At 38.1% G+C, this 20,202-nt stretch overlaps 1 protein-coding gene across 11 annotated transcripts in view; it reads right to left on the reverse strand.

Annotated features, from left to right (window-relative positions):
* PCNX1 (pecanex 1) overlaps positions 1-20,202 on the reverse strand; it is a 79,915-nt gene that overhangs the window by 42,054 nt on the left and 17,659 nt on the right. For 5 of the 11 annotated variants that reach the window (XM_015864693.2, XM_015864686.2, XM_015864684.2 and 2 more), the window contains exons 4-7: positions 16,957-17,002; positions 16,003-16,092; positions 12,692-14,392; positions 1,559-1,691 (exon numbers count right to left, since the gene is read on the reverse strand). In XM_015864693.2, the coding sequence (XP_015720179.1) occupies positions 1,559-1,691; positions 12,692-14,392; positions 16,003-16,092; positions 16,957-17,002 (1,970 nt within the window). The remainder of the gene's footprint in view (positions 1-1,558; positions 1,692-12,691; positions 14,393-16,002; positions 16,093-16,956; positions 17,003-20,202) is intronic. The other 6 variants (XM_015864692.2, XM_015864689.2, XM_015864685.2 and 3 more) reach the window with 5 other exon arrangements.

Here is a 20,202-nt window from a genome sequence, read left to right on the forward strand (position 1 = left end):
CTCTAATTGCTCCACACAACTTTTTACTAACCAATACATAAAACTGCATCACCCATGAGAAAAAAAAAACAACAAACATACAAACAGAGGAACAAATGGAACATAAGAGTAGAACAGCAGCGACCTAAGAGGAAGTTTAAATATCTCCCGCTAAAAAGTAATTCACTATGTTTTGTTCAGAAAGACTAGAAATGTAACAAATATATCTGAAATCATATAACAAACTTCTGCCGTACACTGAACTATCTAGTTCAATTTGCAATGCAAGAAGTCAAGCCTCTATTTGTTAGATTTCAGGCACTGTTCTAGCCATTCTCTTTCCTGAGGAAAACCTACAAATTCAGTAAATTCAGCCCCTGTCTGTTTCAATTGCACCATAAAGACACCAAGATTTCTCCCCATCCTCTATTTCCATCTATTTTCTTTTTATCTGCTCACCTTCTACAGTATTTTACAGTGGAAAAAAACATACAAATATTCCTAGAACATAGAAGTAGACTGCTCTTAGTGGTACAAGTTAGTTCAGGCTATATAGTAATATTATGTATGTAGTGTTTTTAAGTATGTAGTGTTTTTAAGAATGTGAAGGAATAACGGCTTTATATGCTGTATACTTATGTTAACTGGAAGAATTACTTCTATGGGTATATCTCCTTACACCATAGGCAATGTTCTTCTTGCCAGATTCTCCAATACTTGAGGCAATCACAGAACCAAAAGATTTAAAAAGCAAGTTCAAAATCATCTTGAGATCATCACCATTTCTACTGTTTGAGGTTACAGGCTGAGCAAGGAGTTGCTATATGTAACATACTGCTGGGTTCAGCACTGTTATTAAATGGGCTAGTGACAGGTTCCCAAGATGTACATATACACTACATCATTGCCGAGGCATGCAGTGCCACACAGTTAACTTTCATATGGAGCAACACCGTGTGTTTGGTAACAAAGTCACTGTTATTACTTTATTGTCACTCTTTTCCTGAAAAGAGTTACAGGATGTTCACACAATCGTTTACCTTTATTTTAGATTTGGATCCTTTGCACATACTACTTAATACTTCAAAATGTCCCAGCTAGTTTGTTTGCTTTGTTGTTGTTTTTGTTTGTATTTAAGTGCCTCCCTCTCATTAACTACTATATGAAAAGTGATTATGAAGATACTAGACCCTGGGGTTTACTCTCGTAAAGGAAAAAGAAAAGTAAAATTAAGTCAGGCAAATAATATTTTCTAGGGTCTTTTTTCTTGCTTTAAAATTCCTGAAGTTTTTGACAAAAAAATAAACAAAAAAACATGGAGTCTGTTAGCATTAGTTCACTGTGTTATTTATCTAAAATTAACTGTAACATGTTAGAGACTGGCTATCCTGATAATTTTGAAAATAGTGCCACATATACATGCACAATTCAACAAGCCCACAGTGACATGCAGTGACAGCTCAAGGAGGTTATGGCGGGGAAGGAAGTAAAAAATGCCTTTCTGGCAACACTGGTGGGTGTGAGGAGAAGTGGTCTGCTGCATGCATGCTAAATATGGTGGAACATTTAGATACCCTACCTGAGGGGTGATCCGATGAGCAATGTAGGAGGGGTAGGGTTACTCCCTGCATTGTGCCGGCGTCGTACTGCCTGACGCCTAAATGTGCTGCGTTCACGTCGAAATGTGACAGTCTCCTCGCTGGCTTGTGCTGCTGCATCAAGACAGACTTTAGGTCAAAGAAGAACCCATCCTATTTTACGTACAAAGTAACTTAAGACTCCTTTCTTCCCCCTGACCCTCCCCAAATTAAAGAATTCCACTTGCAACGAGAAAAGTGGCTCATGCGCTGACTGTTCAAATAAATTGCTACAAGACAGGAGAACTATTAGTAAAGATCCACGGAGGGAAAGCAGAAGGGAGCTGGGGAGGTCATAGAAGGGCTGCATGTTTGTGTGAGGCTCTATTAGGCACAGCTAGCTCCATTTTTCCCCCAAACTGAAACAACCAAGAATCAAAAGTATCAGATATTCCACCTCTTACATTTACACAGGGTGGAAGGGAAGAAAGCCTAGTCTCAGTTTCCCCCATTTAATAGATAATAATAAGAGAACCCCCAAGGACAGCCTAGTAAGTCTGTCACTCATCCCTCACTACAAAATTCTTAATTCCATCACTTCTGCCAAACAAGCAGAGCTGAGTTTTACTTTATCGCATCCCTTTAGGGGACACTATCATAATTCAGTGATGTTTTTATTCCTTTTTTGCCTCATAAGCACAAAGAAATGCATGTTGTCCTCTTTACAGGAGTTACACTACACTTGGAAAAGCAGGAGAAGCAGGCACATAAGAATAAGGTTCTGCTTTTTCAACTTCTCTCTCCACCCACACCTCCCCTCCAAAAGAATCTGGTCCACCTACAAAGCAGCACTGTAAAAACAAACAAACAAACAGTTTATAGGTATGCAAGAGAGTCAGGGGGTTATTCCTCTGGTTTTGGCTTTTGCAAATTCTCCCTCCACTAAACCCATTTGTGCTCCTTAAGTTTCAGTCTAAGTTTCTGACTTCACAGCATGACTACAATCACAGTATCCCTCCGGAGCCAAAGATGACCCTTAGCCTAACCAATTCAAATGAGGAGCACTAGAGGGCTCTGATAGGTCACAAAGAAAATCATCTTACACAGGCAAGTGGAAGGAAAAAAAAAACTTCCCACAAAAATCAACGCAAAGAGAAACATAAAATCTTGAAGGGGGAAAAAAAAATAAAATATATACTTTATATATTTATATATGTATGCATTATAGCCTGGTAGACAAGAAGCCTGTTACAGGACTGAGAAAATCAAGGATTATGTCAAGCAAAAACAAAGGAAAACACTGCTGGAGCAAGATTTATTACTGAGCGGCAGCAGAAAGACAGCAGGCAGAGCAGCCCACATTCTCTTAAGCCCTTCAAATTAAAGCATCCCTGTCATTAAGTTTTCCAAAGTTACTAGAAAAGAATGTAGCACTGGTCTACAGAGAGCAGCAACCTACCACTGCTATGCACTACTGCCACAGCTCCAACAGTACAGAAAGCATTTAAAATGAGTTTACTTACAAACCATACAGTATCAAGTGAATATTGTACATGAAACTTCAACTCGTTTTAACAGCTACATGAAGAAATTACTTTAAGATCAATCTTAAAGTTACAAGCATTTTATTGCCAAAATGTTGAGAAAATCCTTTATTCAATTATTTCCTATATTTTCAAGAAAACCATGTGGTGAAAGTGAGCAACCCCACACCTGCACAATCAGTCCTTCACTGTAAGCATGAATAGGTGATAACCGCTTTTAAGTATATTTCAGCAAGGACTCAGCTAAAGCATAAATCATTAACCTTTATGCTTTATTTTAATACACAGTTTAATTTCTTCCATTACTTTCTGGCTCTTACATTTAAGTACTGGACAAGTCAAACACCGGACAAGACAGCAGGAATTCTGACCTTTCTTTCTGGTGGATTAAGTTGAAGCACAAGAGGTCAAAAATCAGGCACCGATTTCAGACACCAGTGTGTAAATCTCAGCTTTTCCAGTGCACACATCGCATACACAACTCATACATCCACTCAAAATATAGTTCTACTGACTTCAGATGTGAAAGCAACACCACACATTTCTACTAACCAGGCCACAGTTAAGCTACACAGAATAAAGAACAGCAACTGATCTTAACTGATATGTAAACACCTTCGCTGCCATTAAGATAGCAACGGCCTCTATTTACATTTTAATTATCACTCGCAGTTAATTAGCAAAAGCATTCAACTGCAATTGTTCAAGGCAGCACACTTAACACTTCTGGTTTTATTTTGATCTCCTTTCCTCAGTAAACACATCACCTGCAGCAATTCGAACCTAGCTTATAGAAACACTAGAGGTCCTTCCTACGCAGCTCAGATCTACCAGTGAAGCAAGTTTACTTCCTGAACTGACAGAGGCAATCTCTTGGGGGCAGGGAGAAACGAGGGAAGAAAAGAATTAAATATAAATGAAAGATTTAAAACCAAACACAGCCCTGCAAAAACAAAAAACATCCACAATCTAAACTTCTATCTGCTTTGAGCTGTAGTTTAAACATGCACAGGCAAATAACTCTGACATTCACTAGCTTTTCTATCATTTCATTAAGCTTTAAGATAAGTAGGTTTTGGTGTAGCTTTCTACATAATCTGCCAAGGGATTTTGGATTTATTTTAGAAGTCCTGGTCAGTACACATATGCTCCTCCTGAATGTAGCTTGTGCCATTCCAGATCACTAAGTCTATTACTTGCTTTGAAAAGATGGCAGAGCTTCTCAGCCAAGGAGCTGTTGCGAGTCTCCGAACATTACACAACACCTCAAGTTACATGTTGAAACCATGACTTAAAAATTGCAAAAAAGTCAGTTATGCAGAAAGGATTCTTGTTTGTTTGAAGTGTATAGAACCAAACTAAGTTAACCAAGCAGTTTGCAGGTAGCAGGATTAATCTCCTCCAATAGCCACTACCATGCTATAAGACCTATTTTAACCAGGGGGAAATCAGCTATGTTTTAATATAAGCAAGCTTCCTGCAATATTTACAAAGTAATATGTTTTGATGCTTATATAAAAAACTAAACAAAATACCTCAGTAGGACAGTGGTTTTTCTAAACACATCTCTAGTCTACAACTCACACTTCCAGTGCTGTGGCTTACAGTCACTTACCCCAGATTCCAAGAAAATAAGATTCAATTTATACATAGATGTAGAAAATTCAGATCCAGCAGAGAGAGATAACAGACTCTGTGTCTTCAGTTTTGTGTGCGGTTGTTTGTGGTTTTGTTTTTTAATCAGTTATGACAAGCCTTCCACTTTATAAAACGTTTGTTTCTCAAGCTTTTATTTTCCTGCTTTTTCTAATCTTTTTGTTGGAACACCACATTTCACTAAAGACAAGAAACTTACACTTGAATTTCTTCATCATGGCACCATGCGCATTTGAGCCTCTAACACTAACCACTCTCAAGATCAGGAAACAGAAACAAACCAGATCTGAGGTTCAAAGTACACATTAGAAATGTAAGCCTGCTTCCCAGAGATGCACAAAATAAGAGGGGAAAGTCTACAGACAACTCCATAACAAATTAAACTCTTCTAAACTTACTCCCAAATAAGATCTCTCTAATTTCAAAGAGAAAAATGTTTTGACTTGTTAGCAACTGTGTATCTGCACACAGATTCATCAAAACTACTATTTTCCTTTCATTCTTTCATTTCCATGCTTATTGGAGGAAGGCCAAACCATCATTTATTAAGTCATAAGGACATTGCTTCATGATTATGCATTTGGAATGATACTTTCCCAATAAAAAGCTCAAATGTATTCTAAAGAAAACTCTACAATGGCAGCTTACAATGGTGTCACACTTGGAATACCAGAGCACAGCCTGGATTATCCTCTGAGGGCTGTGACTTCCTGGAATTTCTCTTTTTACTGCACATAAAACAGTTTGCATGGAAATTTTTAATTCCTCACTTTGAAAAAGTAAAGGCAAGTCCTTATGCCTGCTTTTCACTTCAACGTACAATACAATTAGCTTTCACAAAAGATTAACGTTTTCTCTTACAGAAGAACATTTATGAATACAAACCAAAAAAGACATTTACATCATCCTGTGTTTATCTATCACAACTTCTAAACTAAGCTTTAAGACTGAAAATCATGAAGCACGAGACTGGAAAGAAGAAAAATAAATTAGAATTTTCAAGCTTTACTACATTAACAAGGTCTACTTCATTTTGGCTAAGCTAAAATGCTAAAGAGGAATTCTGACATACAGACAATTTCTTTCCATGTAAGAAGATTCCCGGGAAGACATGACACAGATGTGAGATAAAGGACTGATATGGAAAACCATAGAATTCAACAGTCTGTGACAGTCAGCAGCAATAATAGCTTGGTATCCCACACAACAGTTCATTACTTTATGGCTTTTTTTACACAGTTGTGACTCCTGTAAAGGTTATTCTCATGTACCTTATCACTATTTTAAAAACCTAAGAAGAAGGAAGGAATTAGTTCGGTCCATACCTCCAATATACAATTATTAGTCACTGTGAATTACACACCATTATTAGACCAAAAATTCCAAGTATCTGAGAATTACTTGAGATGGAAAGGGACCCATTAAAGGCCATCTAGCTCAACTCCCCCGCAATGAACAGGGGTACATACAGCAAGATCGGGGTGCTCAGAGCCCCTCCAGCCTGACCTTGAGTGTGTTCATGGACAGGGCAGTGCTTCACCACCATTATCATAAAAAACAACTTCTTTATATCCAACTTGAATCTCTTACAGTTTGAAAACATTTTTCCTTGCCCTATTTGCAACAGATCCCTTTCCTCTTTATAGACTCCCTTAGACACTGAAAGCATTTCTTCAATCTTTCAGTTGAAAAAGCAATGCATTAGCTTATAGTACTATAAACAAAAGTGGAAAATTACAAGATATACCTAATGCCAATTTCTGAGGGAAGCTATAAGTGGGCAGCAAAGGAGAAACTTAAAGCAGAGGAATATCTCGTATTAAGCTTTGCTGAAAAACAGGGCAGAGAAAAACAAAAAACAACAGTATGCTTTTTCGGAAAGCAAAGATAGTCACAAAAAATAAAAACAAAACACAACACCACAACAAACCAAACCAAACCAGGAAAATCCAAAAGTAAAGCCCAAGACTTCAGAGTTGTGATTGAAATGTATGAAGAAAGGTTTGAAATGAGAAGAATATAGTTACGTCAAAGGAGTCACAATAATCTGGAAAGACAAACCCTGCCGAGCAGGGAACAACCATGACAATGAAGCCATCTGGTTTGAATTCTGAACCAAATGTTTTTTTTAAACCAGCCACATAGACAAATTTCCACTGTAATACTAAAGATTGAATTCAGAGTCTCAGCTCCTCCACTTCACTGCTCTTCTCACTTGTGTTATTCCACTATTAAAAACTGCAGGCATTACACAACCTCCTTGACTGTACTGTTGTGATAGATTAGGGACAGAAGACCTAAAGCAATCTACTAATCTGATTCTCTGCCTCTATACAGAAGAGGGGGATATAACCCTATAATTGGGTATTATTAATAAGTAGTAGTACACTCACATAGTAGACAATGTTCATATCCTACATTACTCTTAATGAAACCTTTTATTCTTCAAATTTGTATTTATACATCTTTAGGAATAGATACTTAAAGGCTTTAGAAGACATAGCCTCTTCAGTACAAGTGGCATTCAATATTACACCAGTTACAGAAGATCATGCTTGCTCTCAATGGGCTATTATTAACTATAATATTGAGTTACATCGCATTGCTGCATTTGGCAAAAGCATGTAGCACTTCCATTACAGTACAGAGAGCTCTCAGAACTGTTTTTGGCCATCTGTGTAACAATAAATCCAGATATATCTACAAAAAGTGGCCTACTAACTTAACTGTAGACAGAGTTTGATTTACATTAAGTACCAGAAGTTCCCATGTGATTTCTGCTGGAGATGAACATTCAGGAAATTCATCAGCACACACCAGTTGTCAACAAGATCCAGCAATTCTTTCCAAATCAAGTAAAAAAATATTATTGTGAGAAGTAGCTGCGCAAACACCACCAACCAATGACATTTAAGAAACCTCAGTCCCACAGCAATGCAAAGCATTTTGGAGGAACCACTGCTACTGCTCTGGGAGGCTAGAAAGAATTTAACTAGAGTCCTATTTTCTGAGTGAAGCAAACAAAAAAGCCACTTTGTTTATTTATTAATTTTACTTTTAGTATACGCTATAATGCTGAAAAAATGTATTTTTCCAACAAGTATCATGGATTTCACTCAGGCATCCCCACATAACCTTACACGAAATACTTAATATTTTGGGCATAATGCACTAAAGGTGTATGTTTCCATCAGGTTAGCAGGAAGACCTTTACACTAGCAGTAATGAGGACTTTTGGCAACTGTACACAACCCTGGGTCTCAGCAGCCACTGCTACGAGTCAGACAAAACTTGTGGGTTTTTTGTTGTTGTTCTTGCCTTCATCCCTCTGGATGAATGAAATACCAGGAAAGCTCACTGATATTGTGGTCATAAGCCTTCTAACAGAAGTCCTTGTGTTATCCATAAATACCAAAGAGCGGACAAAACAAGTAGGACAAAGTTCCACACAAGATACCCAAAAATAGCTCTTTGCTGCAGTAGTTATTGATGAGCTTTTTTGTAGATGCAAGATTTATTCTACATGCCACTACACTGGCAAGTTCCAGAAATACAAACTGCAGAGCTGTGTTCCAGCCACGTGTATCGCTTCCCATGCTGTTCTCATCTTTAAGTGCTGAACAGGTCTATCTCAGGCCTACTCAGATGACACAGCAGCCAAAATTCAGAGGTACCCCTGTAAAACCCGCTCTTTACTTTCTTGCACACAGAATCTACGACAGTAGAAAATTACACTGATAGTTGACATACAAAAGCAAAACAAAAACCGACAAGACTGAAGAACAATTTCTTGCTTTTAACAGAGAACCCTATATGCAGAAGAGCCCTTTCTACTGGCAAACCTGCTTATTTTGATTCAGTTGTAGAAGGGCCCTGCAGAACACAGGAATAAGAAAGCCTGTGTGCATGCAAGCTTTCTTATTCATGAAACACAGTGCACATTTTGCAGTCTATCATTCCTAAACTTTTCAGAGTTTGATGTTTTTTCCCCATGCAAAACTATTTGGCTGAACATTTGGAGCACGGATTCATTTTCAGATAACAGAACCAGCCTTAATTGCCTTAACTCTACAGTGACGCAACTCATCAGAAGCACGAACAGCTCTGTCACACGAGGAATAGCAATCACTTCAGATTCCTGGAACTTTGCACAACATAAGCACAGTAGGTAAAAAAAGTGATACACAAAGCATCTATGTACAAACACACACAGACTTGAGAAGCTGAACAGGTTTCCATATGCCACATGAAATGCAAGCTTCTAATCCAAGCTCACAAAAACCTATTTTGTCTGTTTACAGTGATGTATTATAGGCCAGAAAACAACACGGTGAGCTGTTACTTCATAACAATACGCAATGTACAGAAAGAAAAGTGTTATTACACACTATTTTATTTACAAAAGCTTTAAGTACTTAAAACAAGTAAATAAGTGAAATTGTTAAATTATAGAAAGATGTAAAAGAGCAGCACCTTTAAGGGTGCATCTTCTACAGTTAATAAAGGCTACAAGAGAGCACTTGACTTTTCAGGTCAGCACAAGTTTTACAAAACACCACTCTGCCACATACAGAATTAAGTTGGTTCTTTAAGACTTGACAAAGAGCAATCCTAAAATAGCACATATTTGACAGGGCACAGGAGACTATCAAGGTGGTATTTCCAAAGAATATCACCAGACATTACTCTAAACATTTCAACATCTACACATCTTACATCTTCATCTAACCATTAACCAAACACTAAGTAGCTTCAAGAGTAGCTGAACAAAGAAAGCGATGGTAGTATGACATCTTCCATTTAATTTTTGTTATGCATGCACCACATTGAACATAATTAAGTACAAAATTTCCAAACTCTGTTTGTCTGCATTTTGATGAACTGCAGTTTTTACTCAAATTCACAAGTAATCATCTTATAAGAAATGAGTCACTCACCACTTCCTGGCATAATAAGATTAAAATCAAACTAACTTCTATCTGTTGAAGAAACACAAGTAAAAGTTTGTAAAGCATCCTGCTTAGTAAGAGAATACTAAAGGCCATCATCAGTAACACACGTTTTTGCAGTTTATATAAGCAAGAACGTACATCTCAGTTACTTCCCTGAAGACCTGAATACAGAGTCACTAATCACCATTTCACTTAAGGTCTATCTGAAAATAAGGAACTTAAAACTGCTGACTGGAAAAGGGTATCAATCTTTCTGTTACAGGCACACACAGGAGAACCAATTGATTTTCAGGAATCTATCATAAGCTACCCACAAAAACTCCAAAATATTTATATACAATGATATATACAATTATATACAATTTCAGCAGGAAATGACACCAGAGAACTTCCAGGCCAGACCCAATCAGCATCCTCTGATCTTAGCAAACGCGAACCAGGCTTATTCCACAATTCATGTAAATAAAATAACATCTTAGTTTTCTCAGATAGTTTCTATGTGTACACATACACAATGCTTATTTACATCACTCATTTTTAAAAACAGTCCCAAAAGATGAAGAAAACTCAATAGTGGGAAATACTGACTATAAAGTAACCTTGATTCTAAAAATTTACGTTTTCTGATAAGTAGTAATCATAGTAAAGTCTTGTTTTCTTCTTTGATCTTAAGATACTGCCATCACAGAACTCAAAAGTTCTCTATGTGGAGAAAAAAAACAAACCCAAAAACTAACAAAAAAAAAAAGGTTTCCATACAAACCCGCAGAACCAAAGGACAATAGGAAGGAATTATTCAAATAGCCCAGGAGCAGGTAAATTTAAAGTCACTGCTGTCTTGATAGACGCTACTGCTTAAATCCTAAGTAATGCAAAATAAAAGGAAATGCTGTAGTTCTGCTTTCAGAAAAGAACACATACAAAACTCTGCCCCCTCCAGTAACTAACAAACAAACAAGCACATTCATTTCTTATAAAGGAAAAGTTTCCCGGGATGGGGAAGATAGGGTACGTGTTACTAAGAATTTGATGTCATCATCAGTCTGGAGAGCCTGAACCCAGATCAGTTCTCAAAAACAGCCAATAAGTTCACAGGTAATAGTTGGGTGCTCTCCATTTACTAAAAATACCAGCAACTTCATAATAACCATTATCTCAACAAAGTTCAAAGAGGAATCTGAATATACTGATGTAAATGACAGCAAGACTTCCCTGCTTAGGCTGCTCCATACATTTTGTATCTCTAAGATTGAAGTCAGACATGTTCAATTTGCTCTTCCCTGCTATTTCACTCATTAAAAGACCAATCAAAATATTTGGCAATATATGCCAATCAATGCTGTGCTGATTCTTTCATCTTTTACTGATGACTGAATGAAGTTTCCTACATTCTATAAAATAAGGTACATGAATCCTCAGCATGTCAGTAAAGAACCTGAACGGTTTTAAAATGTAATAAATCAAAATGAAATTGTGTGCTGATGAGAGCATACATTCAGGACCACAGATACATAAAGCAGGCCTTTTATTAGACAAATGACTAAGTGCTATCACTTTAATGAAGTGTAATATGAAAATGCATTAACTGTTTAACCTGGACTTAGCACTAAACTAGTAAATGGAACTTCCCATTAAATACTACCACAAAACTCTCTGACTAGGAATAACAAAGTACTCACACATAAAGTGTCATTAAGTTTCCACTCTACCTTTTATTATTATCATTTTTAATGAAAGCATCTAAATAGCTGTGAGCTAACTGTAAACCAGTCCAATTTGATCAGTAGTCACAAATGCGTTTTTCCATAAAGTAATTCCATTGAGTAGAGTTTGCTCTTAAGCCAGTGTTAAGAGAAGAACCATTCATTGGTCATATTTCACCTCCCAGTAACTTGAGTCTCTTTTAAAATGCAAGAGTCACCATGCTTTTACTATCCTTACTATTCAGACTGTCTGCTACAATTTCTTACAGATATTCCTGTCTTTACGTAAAGACAACTTATGAAACATTTGAGACCTTAGTTAACAAGATCCAGGTGTTTTGGTAGGTATTTCCCCCTCAACAAGCAAATGTCAGAGAACGAAGTAGTTAGTAAACCTATAATACCCTGCAAAAATAGTTTAAATCCACTTATCTTCCACAATACTAAGAGCCCTTCAGTTAAGGCAGTCAATCCAGCTGAATAAAAAAGGAAGACTGAAACACTAAGACAAGTGGTAAACAAAAACTAGCAAGAGCTCCAGAAAATGAAAAAATGCCCTCATTAATCTATATTAATATGCACGTAACCTCAGTCTTGCATTACAGCAAACAAAGCAATAGTTACAGAAAGAGGAAACTACACTCCTCTCTCTAGCACAGGAAGGTAAGCACGTTCTCACAATGAGGACAAAACAAAGAATCCATAAGGAAACAACACTGCACAGCCAACTTGAACAATGGTAAAGCTAAGCAAAAACAAATCTCTAGAAGAAGTCAGTTTAGTAGTCAGATCATCATGAGAAAGCACAGTCGAAGATAGCACTGCAAGGACTTTTTAACATCACACTTACTGAGTTCATTCACCTGATTGAGTTCATTTAAGAGGCAACAGTCACTTCAATCAATCCAGTGTTACGTTCTTTTTTTAACCTGCACAATCTTTTAACCACAAACAGCCCCAATTCTATTGTTAACTCTTAAAATAGTACACAAATTGAAGATTTCAACTAATACAACAGTAGGTCTGATTTGATCACACTGTAAGACACAGCCCGAGCTTAACAAAGACTGCCAGTAACAAATCAGTAGACACGGCTACCTAAGTATTTCATAACATCTGTATGAATTCAGCTTTCATTTTTGCAGATCTTCCATGAGAGGATGATTGAAATGCTTTGAAAGTGTTTCACTGGGCAAGAACATATACAGGAAGACACTTAAGTATACCTCAATTCATTAACAGAGTGTGGCAAGGATACTTCTGGCAGGTCATTTACTTACCTCCACTTGCTGATTCTTGCTCTTCCCCTTCAGGAAACGTAGCCTGGCTTGGTAAGCTATTCCTAGAACGAGTGACTGACTCTAAATGTGAAGCCCTTCCCAGCAGAGATAGCTCATCTAGCACCTCTCCCTCTTTGGCTTCCAAATCAGATTTTGAAGTGGTTAACTGTTTTATGTTACCTGGTGTCATTAAACTATTTGGATCATTTAAGCAAGCTACAGTACCACTGTCCAGGCTTAGTACTCTGGCACGATTCTTGGCACTGTTTGTGCTAGAAGTCCGACGTGTAGATCGTTTTTTGCTAATTCCTTCAGAGCTCACGTGGGCTTTATGAATATTTTCAGAGTCTGTGCCCCCACGATCTTTAGAAACATATTTGGTCTTTAGAGCACTGTACTTTCCATCAGGAGACTGGCATGAATGGGATGTGGTGCTGGAAGAGCTATCACTGCTGAACTGATGAGCTGACTGCATACTTGACGTCCTGCTTAAGTCACTTTGATCACTGGAGTCCTCATCGTGACAAAACACAGCACTGTGGGGTTTAGTACCAGATACACTTCGGAAGGAAACATATTCCCTGTGCCGACTTGAATCAAAACTACTAGCCCGCTTTTTTCCTGTCCGTCTCCGGCTGGACTTGTGGGTAGAGGCTGTTCGATGTATTAAACTAGAAGATTTGGGTCGAACATCTCCTTCTTTTTGTTTTCCACTAGTTTCTTTAGAAGCTCTTGAGTCTACTAACAAAACTAGTTTCTCACTCTGCTCATCTCTTTGTTCAGCAGCCTTCCCAGGTGGCCTGTCAGCTTGTGTAGTCAGTTCATTGGCATGTGGGTTCTTATTGGCCTCTTCTGAAGCAGAGGCACTAAGACCCTTCTGACCAAGCATCTCATTGGATGCATTAGAACCCTTTACCTCTTGAACACCACTAATAGAGCTCACTTCCACAGCAGTCCTTTCACTACTAGTCCTTTTGTCAGTAGTAGAACTACTGTCATCCTCTGAGTCAACACCACAGTCTTTTTTCTTACCATCCTTTTTCTCTTCTCTGGGAGACTCCTCCTCGTGCTCTGACAGCACGCTTTCTATATGCGTAGAGCTAGTATGTTCACTTTTATAGCTACTGATGGTACTGTTAGTGTCACGATCAGTCCCACTGCAGTAGCTTTCTGTTGAACCGCTGCTTCTAGTACTCAGGCTTCTCAGACTGTCCACACTTTTGTCTGCTTTCAGGGATTTGCTCTTCCCACTCTTAGCCAGTGGTTGAGGGCTGCTGCTTTTCAGAATGTCATCCAGCTGAAAAACTCCTGAAATGCAAGAGTTCTCAGCCAAGGACTCTCTGGATGCAGAAGGGGGCTTAGAAGCTTCTAACTCACTGACAGTATCTAGTCCTCGTCTTTGTTGATAAAGAGGGAAGTCATTCAGCGAAGCATCTGGAAAAGCAACAGCAGAGCTAGAAGTCCTTGGTACACCTCGCGGTCTGTGATCCTTTCTATAGGAGTGAGAATGCAGAGTTATAAGTGAAGCTACTTCTGTGTCACACGCACTAGCTTTAGACTGGTCCACAAGCTGATTGTTCGAGAGGCACACTTTATCACTGTTGTCTCGTGGCAAATCTTGTCCAGAGGATAGTGAAGGCTGGATGGAGACAAACGAGTCATTCGACACCAGACGAAAAAGCTTCCGATCAGTTGCCAAATCTGTTGAAGCACATATTTATATGAATATTTTACAATAATATTTACAATTTTTGGTTTGTTTTTCAAATGCTTTTTAAAAACACATAAAATAAATCAACATCCAGGCAAATCTGACAGCTGTTATGTTTTTTTTAAACAAAACTGTAAGCAGCAGTAGATAATAAAGGACAAGAAATACAACTAGCCCACAACCTCTTCTCTTTCTCAATGTGTCTCAAGGTTTATACATATTCTCCCAGGTCTGTTTGCTGTCCCACCTCCTGCAGGCAGTAAACTGTTTCACAAAGTCTTTGCTGATTAAAGAAAATACATCCCCTCAACTCTAAAGGTGACAAAAAACACACACAAAAAATACATACCACACCTAACAAATACCTCACAAACTCACAGGTTTTATCAAAATCAGAGCAGAACTCTTTAGGAAGTTACTGAGATTAATTCAGCCAATGATGAATTGCAGTTTTATAAAGAGAATAAGTATTGCCTGCTCTTTCAAAACCGATATCCTATTTCTAACATTGGCTCTGTGAAAGCAAGTCACAAGGATCTGCTATCAGCTCTTGTTCAGGATCACTGTTTCCATTATCCATCACAAGCTTTCTCCTGTACAAGGGTTCACCTGGAGGTAACACTGAGAGTCAGGCTATTTTCCTTTGCATTTTATCAAATAAAAAAAATAAATTCAGAGATCAATTTGGCTACTACAATCATTAATGTTTTTGTAATGTTTATAAGGCGTAACTTAGAAGATTTAGCAAACAGTTCCATTACAAAGCGGAAGGAAGATGCCTATTACAATAGCCCTGTCACCTGTGATGCTGTATCTTAGGTATGCTTTCTGCACTGAACGGCACAGTCATCACTGAATACATTTGAAGAATCTAACAGGCAAATTAGATCTGCCAAAATGAACTACACTAGTTTTTGAGTTAACTTCCTGTTAATCATCAGGCACTTGAAAAATCAGGAAACAAAAGATTTCCCTATGGTGCTATGATCTATTTCATTTTAGTTCGAGAAGTCTTCTTTTTTCCTGGCAACAAAGCTAAATGAAAAATGAAGCCTGAAACAACACTGGACAAATGAAAAACGTAAGCTAGCATCTTCCTTATAGATCAGGAAAAAGCAACTACAGGAACTGTGTTAGCTCAAGCACTGGAAGCTGCCCTTAGCATAGAATAACCTCTCTGTGCAGGCCTGTTTACTTTACAGAATAGCACACCTATTTAGAAAATATCACTTGGCTGTAATGGGAAGCGGAGCAAACTAGTCAACAACGAAGTCCATGAATTCCACGTCATCTTCAGTATAACAAACTACTCAAGAGACACACAAGCCAGCTATCCTTCAGCAGCAAGGAGACAATGCAGTAAATATTTATCACCTGCTGGAAGATGCAAGAACAGGAAACATGCAACCCAAGAATAAAGATAGAAGGATTCAAGCTACGCATCCCAGGAACTTTAAGTAATTAAGAAAAGAAACAGAGAGCTTCAAGATAATGTTTTTTAGATTCTATCAAGAAACTGCATGAATGTATTTAGCCCATTTAGCAAAGGGTCACTGGTAACAAAACACCATGTTTAATATGCAGGAAAAAGAAATGTTACCTTGTTCTTCACTCCCTTCTTTACATAGGCTAGAACTCTGTCCAAGACTTAAACTGATATCATCAGAGGTCTTGGCAGTGTCAGTGTCTCCTGTAAATATTAAGGAAGAACAATACTAGTGCTCAAAATATTAACACACACACACAGCTACATGCACTAAAGATTCCTCATCTGTCATCAAGTTTATTACCCTTACTTCCTCACATAAAGGCAGATGACACTAGTTGCAAGTTACACAAGATACAATCTTTTCTTTTTGAGGTATGTATTGCCTACATACTTATTCTGTGCACAAGAATGTTTTCATTCAACTACACAGATCTCAAACCCAATGAAATTGATTTTTAAAAATACAATATAACTAGAGATATGTGTACTTGAATATTACTTTTTGCAACGGCTGTCAATAAAAATGAAGGGCAGATTATAATGAAATATTTGTAAATATTAAAAATAGACAAAGAAAAAATTGAGGAAATAGGAAAAAAACCAGTTTTCTTATTATGGGCTTAATAAGTACACAAAGTAGCAATGCTCCACATCACAAATAATTCATCTTTTCCTGTCAGAGGAGTTTACGATGGCTGTCCTAGACAACACTTTTACTTGGTGCTAAGTAACTAGAAATAATCAAGTCACTTAAACTCAGTACCAGAAGAGTCCCTGGTTAAAACAGGACTCAAAATAATAGGTGAAAATTCACTCAAACCAGTTCCTCAGCTCAGCAATTAAAAAAATAACAAATGTCATACAGAAAGCATAGCACATGCTCCAAGATGCACTCTGAATGTTTCAGATACATCATATCCAGCTGTCAGGTGCATTTCCTCCCATTAGTAAATTATGTCACCAAAAAGTCATAAAGATGAGGTATTTGGAAACAGCATAGTAAGCAATATTGTTAGTTTAAAATGCTTCCACAATGTAATTTTTAGAAGCAGCTGAAAATCTCACCTTTGATTGTTGCTGCTGTTCCCAGACGAGATAATCCAGATCCAACCTAGAAACAGGGAATTTTGTAAAAAGCTGCAGGATTACAGGAATTAGCCAACTGTATCTGTTGCGTTTGCCTATACATCCAAGGGATACTTTTAAAGACACAAACACTTCCAACAATACCACAGCAATATAAAGTCATTTCTGCCTCAAAATATTTCTGCCAACAGATGACAAAGCACCTAATTATGCATCCAACTACACTGCCATTACTTTGTTTTACAGCCAATACACTTGACAATTTTCCTCCATTGATTTTAAAAACCACAGCTTCTAATCTGGACATTTTCCTTGAAAATACCTCATGGGGAAAAAGGAACTACTACTGTGGTGATACACTAAAAACTGCTGCTGTAATGCTGAATGCTCAGTGCGTTGTACCCAATGTACCAATGGGTGCTTAAAACACTTAAGGGAAGCACCATGATAATATAAAATTTCTGTTCAGCTTAGTAAATACCAAACTAAATCCAGTTGTTTGCTTTGGAAGAGATGCATGCTTACAGCAGGGTTAGTTTTGAGGTCTATCAGAGAATTGATTCAATGATTAGAAAACCACAAGGACATTACGTGTCAGTACAGGGGAAGCAGCAGCAGCACACTTCCCCTTGGGTGATGTGCTGAATAAGTTTAGATCAATTTAACCTAATCATTGGCATGGAGCTGTTGAAGCAGGTCCAGAGGAGACCACAAAGATGCTCGGAGGGTTGTAGCACCACTCCTACAACAAAAGGCTGAGGGAATTGGGCTTGCTCATCACAGAGAAAGCCTTCCAGTACTTAAAGGGAACATATAAACAAGAGGAAAACTGACTTCTTACATGATCTGACAGTGAATGGGACAAGGAGAAACTATTCTAAACTAAGAGAAGAGAGATTAGGTTAGCTGTTAGGAGGAAATTCCGTACTCACAGAGCAGTGTGGCACAGGTTGCCCTAGAAGCTGTGTACACCCCATCCCTAGTGGTATTCAAGGACAGCTTGGTGGGTGATTTAGTGGGTGGCAACCCTGACCACAGCAGGGGTTTGGAAGTAGATGATCTTTAAGGTCCCTTCTATCCCTAGCTACTCTATGACTCTGTGATCTTACATTATCTTATTCTTCCCTCTTGTACCTGCTAGTGCAATTTTTATTCTGATAGAAGTTTCTGATTTCATAGACTACAATCATCTCAAGGCAAGCAAATTGCAGCATTTCTTGAGCAATTTTTAGAAACTAGCTACAATCATATTTCAAGTCGTATTTAGTATCTATTTTCAGTCATGCTCAATGGCCAACTTGCAGACGTCCCTCAGAATCACACAGAATCACAGAATCACAGAATTACCCGGGTTGGAAGGGACCTCAAGGATCATGTAGTTCCAACCCCCCTGCCTAGCAGGGCCACCAAACATACACCTTTACTAGATCAGGTTGCCCAGGGCCCCGTCCAACCTGGCCTTGAACACCTCCAAGGACGGGGCATCCACAACCTCACTGGGCAGCCCGTTCCAGGACCTAACCACTCTTCTAGCAAAGAACTTTCCCCTAACATCCAACCTAAATCTTCCCTCCTTCAACTTAAAACCATTTCCCCGTGTCCTGCTATTATCAGCCCTTTCGAAGGTCCCTCCTCATTTAAGAGCTTGATAGCCACTTAAGATTAATCTGCCTTTCTACATACTGTAACTTCTAGCAAACATTTTGATGAGGTGCTGCAGAGAATTTAGGCTTTCTTTTGTAGTATTTCCACCGTCACCTCTCTACAAAAACGTCACAAAAAACAGCAAGACTGACAGATAATTAAATCTCTCAGAAACAGGACAGGGAAAGGGTCTCCAAAGGCAAAATATAAACTTGAGACATTAAAAAAAGTCAACTGTGCTTTACTATCTAATTTAAATGACTCAAAAGAAAAGAAAGCATAATTCTACTAATTCCCCTCTGCAAGTATAGCAAATCTAACATTCTCTGAACACACATACAGATTTTATACAGCCACAATACAGCATATCAGCTTTGCTATGCATAATACAAAAAAGCAAAGCTTGTTTAATTTATTTTCTTTGTTACACTGTCAAGCACACTTTTGTCAGTCATCTCGCAATTTTTCACCTTTTTCTTTCCACCCTCAGTAATACGCCCTGTCTTCAGATGCTGTAGCTGAATGCAAATGTACCAGCATGGGTAAACTGAAAAGAACTCAGTTGCTTCCTGTACACTTACCCTCTTGATGCTCCAAATTCAATCACTGGCAACTGGCAAGCACTAAATTTTATCAGCGGTTTAAACTGTATTATGGTATCAATGTTAAAGCGCACAGAAAAGAACATGGAGCTCCTTCACGTGCTTTAACATTAGAACAGTTTAGTGTGGAAAATGCCCTTCCAAACAAAGGCCAGTCAAAGAAACAAGAGCCCTGGACTACTAACCTACTCCTACATGGACCACCACATCCTATTCCTGTGAACACTACATTCCCTACCTATGTAGCAAAAACACCAACATAATATTGCTCTACATTATACACTGCTAGCCCACAGAGCTAATCGGATGGACTTGTTATAATACTAAGACAAGGATTTCCCTTCCATCCAAAAATAGCCTCTGTATCCTTAACAGAATGCTGCAGTGCTCTCTGGCAGCATAACCTTACGGACCAGCCAGTCAGATCTATTCATTCTCTGATAAATTAATAAAAGTAGGATGCCATGACTGGCTAGTCATCGCAAGCTACAGGAAAGGAACAGCACATGCAGCACTGTAAAAGTCAAATGCATATATCCAGCAGACATAATAAAAGAACAGAACAGCTTCCCAGTGAAACTACAAAATGAACAGAGTATAATGAAGCTGTATTACAATCCAAGAAAGATAAGTTCTCCAGCCCTTCCATCTGAAATACGGCAGCCCATATTTACCACCTTCTTCCTGCCCTTGCTGAGGCATCAAAATAGGGAAGATTTTGCAGGGAGATTAACAGTTTTATTATTTCTATTTCAACCATTATAGCTTGCTTATTAATATTGCTGAATTTTACCAATCAAATGTCTAAATGACACATTATCAAACACTTAGTTCATGCCATAACTTCGTAGCTGTGTTCTACCTAATGGTACAAAAAGGAAGACAAAAGCCTATGACAGCAGGTCTTAGTATTTATCTGACCATGCTCTGAGCCATTTTCATTTCCTAAATCAGAAGGAAGCTAGCTGTGCAGAAATTG

This window comes from Coturnix japonica, chromosome 5 (assembly GCF_001577835.2).
Source record: "Coturnix japonica isolate 7356 chromosome 5, Coturnix japonica 2.1, whole genome shotgun sequence".
In the NCBI taxonomy this organism is placed as follows: Eukaryota; Metazoa; Chordata; class Aves; order Galliformes; family Phasianidae; genus Coturnix; species Coturnix japonica.